The 10,574-nt window shown below is 37.3% G+C and overlaps 1 protein-coding gene across 1 annotated transcript; it reads left to right on the forward strand.

The window, feature by feature from the left end:
- Positions 1-5,569: 5,569 nt before the first annotated feature.
- On the forward strand, positions 5,570-9,909 carry LOC134656659 (BTB/POZ domain-containing protein 2-like). The gene is made up of 4 exons (XM_063512221.1): positions 5,570-6,524; positions 6,926-7,379; positions 7,975-8,121; positions 9,733-9,909. The coding sequence occupies exons 1-4, from the start codon at positions 5,761-5,763 to the stop codon at positions 9,889-9,891; spliced, it is 1,524 nt and encodes a 507-aa protein (XP_063368291.1). The 5' UTR covers positions 5,570-5,760; the 3' UTR covers positions 9,892-9,909.
- The last annotated feature ends 665 nt before the right edge of the window (positions 9,910-10,574 follow it).

A 10,574-nucleotide genomic window follows, 5' to 3' on the forward strand; every position in this document is an offset into this window, starting at 1 on the left:
ACCTATGGAAAAAGTTTTTATTAATTTGTGGCTTTTTAGTACATTATCGTAAGTTGACCTATTGATTTGTGGCTTTTCTAGCCGGAATTTTTTTTTCTCCAATATGCTCGGAAATGTTCACCTTATTGTAACAAAAATAGTACGGGAAGTTCTACGTTATTGTCAAACTCTAATTTAAAAAAATCAAACTATCGCTGTCCTGTTCTAGCGGACGGGAATGAAAAAAACACTACAGTAATAACTTATTACTGTAGTGTTTTTTACTTTTTAAAAATAAAAAACGCAAACAGCCAATTATCCACTTACATGATTCCGATTTTAACAAAAGGTGCCCTGAACTGCTCTGCCATTTCGCAGATACGACGGCACAGTGTCATGATATTTTCAAAAATCGATAACTTTACTTCTGCTAAAGCATTTGCAACGATTCTTTTGGTTTTTTAATGATAAAGAAACAAAGAATTTATTTTACTACTATAGCATTGTGCTGTTATAATAAAAATAATTATTAAAAATTCACAAAGTTGACCCAATGAAATAATGTCCGCGTTATAGTAGAAAACTATTTTTAATTAAAAATCTAAATCGATAACGTATCTTTTTTTGTATTCAATTTAAAGAAGACTTAATAAGCTTTTAATTGGTACTAAACATCTTGATAGCTCACCTATGAAATTGCCGAGTAAAACTAATTCAAATTCCGATAAGAAACTTTCGAATTGCTCAATCTGCTGTGAAACTATATATTATGTTCATGATTTTTTTGTGGCTAAATTAGACACTGAAGTACTAAAATATAGTAAAAAACAGTTTAAGACACTAATAATCTTGAAATAAAATGCATAACTTATGCAATTATAACGATGATAGTAGCTATATAACTTAAAATAACAAAAGAGTATCTACGTACCTACTAAATTTTGGTGTTTTTATAATTGCCGATCACCAACAACCGAACTAACTTATAACTACACTAATACGTTTAATACATCCACCATAACACACACTTCACAACATATTAAGCACAATAAACCAATAATAACTATTAACACATAAAATTATACTGATTACAAACGTAAATAAGCCGGTAAACTGACTTCTTCCATCTCAAAAATAAAGATGGCTACCCATTTAGGGTGGAGACACAACAGCGCGCGGTGCAGATGTTCAACAGAAATAGGAACTTTAAAATTGTAATACCTAATTAATTATTTATTTAATCGTATAATTATTTAGTTTATTCAATGTAAATAGCAAAGAAATATTAGTAAATACAAATTATAAGTAAGTAGTAAAAAAAATCCCAAAACGCGTATGCAACGCGTCTAGTACACCACATGCCTTACGATATGCAGAAATGCTTTAAGCAACCACAGTTGCCGGGTTTGTACTTACAATTTACCGTCACATGTTTTGATCGCTAATCCTGTGTAATACACAGTGATTTAATACATTCTATGGTTTATTAATGTAACTTAATAATCGAACTAGTTAATGTCTATTGGTTGCTCAAGATATATTTAGTAATCTTAGAAATGTAGGGCATTCAAATAAGAAACACGTCAAGAATCTACAGAACTATTGTTTTGAAGTGATATTATTTGGTCATCAATATTAAGTAGGTCTAAAATATAGTTTTAAACTAATAGACCAATAAACGCGGAGTAGTTTAATATACATTATTAATAGAAATATCTAAATTTGAATACTTGAGGCATTTTAAAACACGCAGCAACTTTTTACACATCGCACTTCCTGAACAACTTGCAAAGTAAAATAGATAAGAAATACTGTGGTTGTGTCTATATGGTTGAAACATTTTTTAAATATTGTCACGTTGGTAGTCTGTGTTTTAAAAATTGTTTATACCGTATCTGTGCAGCCCTTCACAGATAATAAATAAAAAACCGCATACACTCCTTTTGCAACTCGAGTTGCGACGATCATTTTAGAGGTGCGCAATCTTGAAACTCTAGTTGCTGGAATCATGTGAGTGGTTATTATAGCCGCGAGCCGCATCTACACGACCCGATCAGCTATCATTTCAAGCTATAGGATAGAGTGAGATAGTAAGATAAACGACCTTACTTGTCTCGTTCTTACAAGACCGTTGTGCTCGTGTATGATCGTGAGAATACTGCTTAATAAAATCAAAGATTATTTTTATATTTTTTTAAGGATCTCATCCGTGTACATAAAGTTTATATAGTTTGTCAAAGGACTTTCTCATTTCAAACATAGACAGAGAGAATCATACTATATTTGTCTTACACTAGTACTAGCACCCAAAAGAAAAGGATGGGTATAGTTTTCCTGGTTCTTACTGACTGACAAATTGGTTTGACTAACTATTACACACAATTATATTGAATGAACGAATATTGAATGGTACTGAATGGCAGAATAAGTTTGTGCCCTAAACTTTTAAAAAATAATTTTAGAGGGAAATTGTTTTTGACATTTTTGATGTGAAGGTTCGATTTGAGTGATGCTTCATGCTTAAATAATTATTATTTTACCTTATTTCCTCGCATGTTTGGAGAAAAGCACTATATATGCCTCGGCAGGAATAGCAATTCGTGGATTCGTCTTCTTTGTCGGACTCCGCTTCGCGTCGTCCGACAAAATCGAAACTCATCCACGAATTGCCCTTTCCCGGCCTCTGCAATAATGTACTATTTAGTTCCATACAAGCTTTTGATCCTCAATAGGAATGGGATCGATTGGCATCAAAAAAAAGATTGTCAAAAATTACCTTTTTCTCGCACCCTGTATGTTTTTTCCAAAATCTGTAAAAGCCAATCTTCATTAATTTGAAATCGAGGGAAGGTTTTCTAAGACCGTTTTCTCGTCGCAGCATCTGGTAGCTGCCCTCACTGACCCAAAAAGAAAATCCACCCTGTATACAAACTAACAGGGCAAGTTAAATAAAATTTTGTAAAAACGATATTAATTTATCCGAAGTCCGAGAAGACCTCCTGACATAGTTCGTACGAGTAACTACATTATACTTCTGTATTGTTTAAACATGAAATTACGCCATGGCAAGCATCATTATGTAAATAATTATCCCATCATAGGAGGTATGCAGTTTTACAGCTCCTATAATGGGATTGGGCAAAATACCTCTATTTTTTATACATCTCTAGAGTCACAACATAATGTGTTGTATACCTTATCTCATGGCAAATGCAATTAACAAAACACATTCTAGTTTACACCAAGTAATAATTAATTACAATTTAATATATGAACTCACCTCTCTTAGCGAAGTTGTTAAGAATTCTTACTGGTTATTTTTTCCAGTGACACGACAACTTTTGGGTTGGCGCCAATTTCTTAAAAATTAACCGAAATTAATAAAAAGTAAAACTTAAACAGCTCTATGACTCTTATTTATGGTAAAATATTGCCAGTGTTTATAAACTACTTTTACATACTTATTTTAGAGGATTTGTGGTTTTATGTCCCATTACCGGTTCCACGTCCATTATAGGGTCCATTACGTTATCAAAACCAGTTCAAACCCGTAACACATTAATAAATCTGAAGCGGGCCCGAACCCCTAGTCTAAATTTCATTCGATAGCGTGACGAGCGTTTGCGTTTTCGTTATGTTTATTTTTGTATGGGGTTTTGAACAGCGTGCCAAGCGGGACGTTTTGGAAACTCAAATTCCTATACAAAATGAAGATAACGCAAACGCGTACGTCACGTAAGACCCAGGGCAATTTTGGCGCTTTTGAATTTAGAACTTTCTTTTATTTCTATATGAGTTCAAAACTCGAATTTAATTCGTACTTGTACAAGTACACGGGACTTACGAGGCTAGGGGTAAAGGTTCAAATGTGTCCCGCCAGCCGACATTTCGTAACTCCGCGCCCGGTCAACGTTAACGCTAGGCAGTATCCGAGCGAACATAATGATACGCAGCATATTTCTAATTGACTCCACCCCCTCCCCCCATACATATTTAACGTTGCTGCATACTTTAAAAAAAAATTATACCACATCGGTGGCAAACAAGATACGGCCTGGTGGTAAGCAGTCACCGTAGCCGATAGATAGGTAGGCTGCGTTTCCACCCAATGTGATTTGTGCTTTGTTAAGAACCAATAGACTCACATCAGTTAGGTTAGGTACTTAAAGTCGCTCAGCGCAGCTCTAGTCAGTAACATTCTATTGGGTTTTAACAAACATATTCCCTCGCGACGTGTGTTTGTGTGCGTGCGTGTGTGTGCGTGAGTGTGTGTGTGAGTTTTAAATAAGTAATTGTAATTGTTTTGGTCATTAAAGTTTAACGAAGTCGGTAGAAATCGATAAAATCCATTACTTACCTACGTACAAATTACGTATAGGTACTTAAAAAAAATTGCGGGGAACGTGGTTAATAGGAGCCCGATTCAGATTTAACAGCTTAGTATGGTTTTGATCTTATTTTGATACGACCTTGAAGAACGCTCACGCTGATTGGTGCATGAGAAATGAAGTGAAATCCGTGCGTGAGATGCGCGCCAATCACGAAGGCGATCGTCAAGGTCGTATCAAAACCGATCGTATTAATGTATGAAGTCGCTTAACACTAATTAATGTGTTAGTCGGGTCTACCATGGGTCTACATACGTCTATAGATTTGGTTCAGAATTGCAGATGGCGCTTCCAAAATATCCAATTTAATATATGCAAAAGAGGGCTTTCTTTGTCGTGCGTGAACTTATAGGGGGCAGCATAGGAGTCGTAAAAATTTTGGTGCGAAGCGAAGCGTAAATGTGAAGTACTTATTGTATTCTTTGATTTCGATGTAGCCCACAAGATGGCAAAACCTACTCTGCACAAGAAAACGTACGAGAACGGTAGATGGTAGGTAGCACTTGCTTTAGCAATGTAAAGTGTCATTCAATAGAACTTGCTAACTATGTAAACAAAAGTTACTAGTAAATCTATGGTAAATCTAGTATAGTATGGAGAGCCATAAGAGCTCAGAAGAGTCTGAGGTGAACTTTTCGCTTCGAACCTTAATCTTTCAAACAAAGGCCATTGTCTCTATTATCGCACAGCCGCTAGCTCGAGCGTTATAAATATATATTGACATTCAGTGTCAATTTTAGTATGGTGGTTTGTTTACATATAGCTGGTCAACCAAATCTTGTCGGTAAAAAAAGGCGCGAAATTCGAATTTTCTATGGGACGATATCCCTTCGCGCCTACATTTTTCAAAGCCGCCTTTTTCTACTGTCAAGATCTGGTTGACCAAGTATAGTTAGCAAGTTCTATTGAATGACACTTTACATGTTTCTGCTGCTACGCACGGTCCCTTTTGTTCCTCACTATGCGCGATTTGCTCCGAGTGCAAATATTAGCTGGTCAACCAAATCTTGTCAGTAAAAAAAGGCGCCAAATTCAAATTTTCTATGGGACCATATCCCTTCGCGCCTACATTTTTCAAATTTGCCGCCTTTTTCTACTGTCAAGATCTGGTTGACCAAGTATATATTATGCGTTCATGGTAGTTTTTGGAACTAAAGTACTGGCAACATTTTTTTTCATTTCGCTCTTCGCTCACTGTCACTTGTGTCATTAAAACTAAAATTTGTCGAGACGTTTCGTACATAAATAAACAAAACTCTTGGTCATTACAATCCCAAATTGACACCAATTTATTCCAATATTCACGTAATAGTCTGTCAGTACGTCAATTTAGGTTCCAATTGCGAATTCTCCCGGCGTTTTCGACTGATATGTGCGACGGGTGAAGTTTATAATGGCTCCTGTGTTTAAGAATGATGTAGTAAATAGATTGCTTAACGTGAGGCTTGACGATGGGGGTAATGGGGACGAGGTGCCGCCGCAGAACATGCTGCCTTCTAACCAGCAGGCGAGGCAAGGGAGCAACGCGCCTGACGACGAAAGCGGGCCATCTTGCGAACCGATCGCGTCGTCGTCTACAATCGAGAATCTTCAACCTACGAACAGCAGCGGCGGCCGATTACACAACTGGCAAGCGACCAAAACGACCGTTAAGGAACGCCTGTCCTTTCTCTTCAACAACGAAGTACTGTGCGACGTCCATTTTATTGTGGGTAGAGAGGCGAACCAGCAAGTGATACCCGCGCACAAATTCGTCCTTTCCGTCGGCAGTGCGGTCTTCGATGTGATGTTTAATGGCGTCCTAGCGACCAAATCTGACGAAGTAGAGCTACCCGATGTGGAGCCGGCGGCGTTTCTTCATTTACTTAAGTTCCTATACTCCGATGAAGTTCGAATCGGACCGGAGAGTGTAATGACAACTCTGTACACTGCTAAGAAGTATGCGGTGGCCGCTTTAGAGGAGCATTGTGTGGATTTTCTTAAGAGTAACTTGGGTACGGACAATGCTTTCCTGCTATTGACACAAGCAAGGTTGTTCGATGAGCCGCAACTAGCTGCGCTCTGCTTGGAAATGATAGATAAGAATACAGCTGATGCTTTAAACGCTGAAGGCTTTACTGATATTGATCAAGATACCTTGAATGCAGTTTTAGAAAGGTAAATTATTTTTAACTGTCCAGAGCTATGCATGAAATAAAATAATATGTATATGCTATCTAATTTTTGTATTTATGTTAAAATAAATAAAAGAATAACTTGCAATTCAGTTTATTCACTCTTTATGTTTTTTCTTTTATAAAAAAATCACAATTATGTTTTGTCTGATAAAAAAGACATTTTAACAACTCCATCTTTTGTTAAATACTTATCATTATAAGTAGGTCTAGGTTGAATATTATTCAATTATTCATCATTCATTTGATTAAAGAAGTTATATGCCAAATCCAGACTGGTTTTGTAAAAGGTTCCTCATATTATATCAACCATATATCAACACTACAAATTGTCAAACAACTAATTCACCTACAGTATATAAAAAGCATATTTTGTGATTTCAGGGACACCCTACGCATCAGAGAAGCCAAAATATTCTCAGCGGTACTGCGCTGGTCAGAAGCCGAGTGCATCCGAAGACAACTCCCCGTAACTCCTACCAACCAACGCACATCACTCGGACGAGCCTTCAACGCTATCCGCTTTCCTCTTATGTCCGTTGAAGAATTTGCAATGGGCCCCGCACAGAGTGGTCTACTTGACGACCGAGAAATTGTTCAATTGTTTCTTTATTTTACCGTAAACCCTAAACCTAATGTTGGGTTTCTAGACACACCGAGATGTTGTATGACAGGGAAGGAGTTAACGGTGAACAGGTTTCCGCAGACGGAGTCACGATGGGGTTACAGTGGGACCACTGATCGGATTAGGTTTACGGTGGACCAAAGAATATTTGTAGTCGGTTTTGGATTGTATGGATCGTACTTCGGGCCGACGGAGTATGAAGTACATCTTCAGGTTTGTTAAATATTTGATTGTTCAATATGTTCATGATATAATATTAGGTACCCACCTAACTACCTATAGGTATAAAGAAAGAAAGAAAATACATTTATTTATGACAAACACAGATGACAAAAACGTGTTCACAAATATACATTATACAATGTATAACATTTAGAGTAAATGCTGCTATATGTTGCTATACAATATTTTTTTTTAAATAAAATGTAAGTAATCGAAGGGTACCATTATTTTTTCCTATTTGGAAGTTAAAAAAATGTAACTTTAAAGGTATTTACTTTTATTATTCCCATATATTTTTAAAATTTTCAATGTATTGTGATAAATTGCTCATTTTCTATCTATTTAACTATAGCTGGTCAAGCAAATCTTGTCAGTAAAAAAAGTTCATAAGTGCTTGTTGCTAGGCCTACATGAATAAAGTATATTTAAAAAAAAAGGCGCGAAATTCAAATTGTCTATGGAACGATACCCCTTCGCGCCTACATTTTTCAAATTTGCCGCCTTCTACTGACAGAATCTGCTTGACCAGCTATAGATTTAGTTATAAAATTCATCAAGTGTCATCAAACCTATTGTTATCCTTCAGATAATCCACCTAGCAACGAAGAAGGTATGCGGCTCGAACACAACGACGTTTTGCTGCGACGGCACCGACGACACTTTCCGCGCCATGTTCAAGGAGCCCGTCGAGATACTGCCCAACACTTCCTACATAGCCAGCGCTAAACTCAAGGTAACAGCACTCAAATTTAACTAATTTAAGGTCTAAGGTCCTAGGTCTTCATTTTCAAGCACTGTCTGGCCGCGACATTGAGCGACTGGCTTGCCTTGGACTTGGAATGCATTACCAGCGTCATAGAGAAATATTATCTGCCTATGTCTGTTTTTTTCCCCAATAAAGAAAAAAAAAAAAAAACAAAAAAAAGTGCTCACTCCATACATCAGTTCAGACTATTAATTTCAGTGTCTACATCTAGTATCGAGTAGCGGAACTATCAGTACTGCTACTTGACAATAGATGTAGCACCGACCGGAAAGTCTTATGCTGATGAGATAAGACTTTCCGGTCGGTGCTACATCTATTGTCAAGTAGCAGTACTGATAGCTCCGCTACTCGATGCTAGATGCTAATAGTCTTTTTGGTACTAAAACTGATGTATGGAGTGAGCACTCTATGTATTTTTTTCTCTATGCTAGCGTTCGCGATAACTGCGCGCCTCCTAGACTCTCCGAAACATGTCGCGCGAGTGACTAAAAATACGTGAATTAAACCGTAAAATTACCATAATGTTAGCAAAGCAGTAGCAAAGAGAATAGATAGTATAGAGGGGTCCGTCCTGTCATAGTAAAATTTGTAGTCACAGTAAATTTACTGCCATCTATCGACACACGATTAAAACTCGAAATGAAAATGTATAAAACTATCAAAAAAATGTATATGGATATTATGGATAAATGATTTTATTATTTTATATCATTTCGACCCATGTTCTTTCACTGATACCTATGAGTTAAAATTGTTAAATAAGAAACGGTCTCATCAACGCCATCTAGCCGAGCATAGGCCAAAGGTGTGTGCGCCATCTATTGACTTTTTCTTGATTTCCGAGGCACGTTTTATTCTTTCACTAATATGTGTCCATTTTTAACAAATTGACACATATCAGTGAAAGAATAAAGATCCAAGTTAAATGGCGTTCTAACAGTTTTAATCTTCTGTCGAAAGATGGCAGTAAATTTTCTGTGGCTCCATAATTTACCATGACAGTAACTCTCTATACACTATTCTTTTTGCCTGTAGACATCTTTGCTACTTATCTAACAGTTGCCGATTTCAAACAAACTAGCAACTTAACCAGGCGTGTCTCACTCCGCGATTTCATCGCTTTGCTACAGGTAGCTAAAAGTACATCCGTTCGGCCCCAATTTTGGGGAAAGCCAAAAGCCGCGCGTGGCGCTGTCGCCACCTAGCGGTCATATCTGTGCTGATCGTAACAGGCGCGTTTTGTTAGAGAGTGAGTCTTCTGTACTTAGTACTATTATTTATTCTGTGACTTAACATAACTTGACGACCGGTCTGGCCTAGTGGGTAGTGACCCTGCCTGCTAAGCCGATGGTCCTGGGTTCGAATCCCGGTAAGGGCATTTATTTGTGTGATGAACACTAATATTTGTTCCGGAGTCATGGATGTTTTCTATGTATATAAGTATGTATTTATCTATATAAGTATGTATATCGTCGCCTAGCACCCATAGTACAAGCTTTGCTTAGTTTGGGGCTAGGTTGATCTGTGTAATATGTCCCCTGATATTTATTTATTTATTTATAATGTCCCCATTTCCAGGGCACGGATTCGTACTACGGCACCAAAGGTCTCCGTCGCGTGACGGTCGACTGCAATAACGGGGAAAAGGTAGTGTTCCAATTCTCGTACGCGGCCGGAAACAACAACGGTACCTCCGTCGAGGACGGACAGATACCCGCCATCATATTCTACATATAAACAGAGTGGTCAATCCACAGATTATACATGGTGTTCACGAGGAATGCGAAAGATTTTAACCACGAATTTCTGAGGTCTAAAGAAGGAAAAAATGTAATATGAGTTTAGGTCAATTTCGCCAAAAAAAATTTTTTTTTTTTTTTCAATTTTTTTGGATGTATTTGTACATAAAAAGTAAATGTTATTGGTTAAAATTTCACTTAAAATGGATTTTTACTTTTTTTTCGTAAAACTGCGTTTTTGGAAAGTGTTACTTGTCACTTTTTGACATCTATCAATAAGGATATTTAGACTACGCGTCCCATAGTAGCAACATCGCCATCACAGACCTAGAATCCGCGCTCGCGCTTGACAGACAGCTTAAGTGTGCGAAAGAGAAGCCATCACGTATATGAACATCCCATGAGTGCGAAAGAGTCAGACTACCAATGAGAAAACGTAACCACTTTTGAGTTTGACGACGGCCGCTGACGGCCAAGAGCGTATCACGGTAATTTTCAAATTGAAAAATATACACGGATTAGGACGAAAAGTATTAAATAAAGTAATTCAGTGAAGATGGTGTCTTGTAGTGTGCCGGGTTGCAGTGTCACAGGGCCAAATAATCCAAGCAAATACTCATTTCAGAGGATTTATGATATTCCGAGCGAAATTTTCATAACGATATTTTGTCAAATTAACAG

This window comes from Cydia amplana, chromosome 18, assembly GCF_948474715.1.
Source record: "Cydia amplana chromosome 18, ilCydAmpl1.1, whole genome shotgun sequence".
Classification (NCBI taxonomy): Eukaryota; Metazoa; Arthropoda; class Insecta; order Lepidoptera; family Tortricidae; genus Cydia; species Cydia amplana.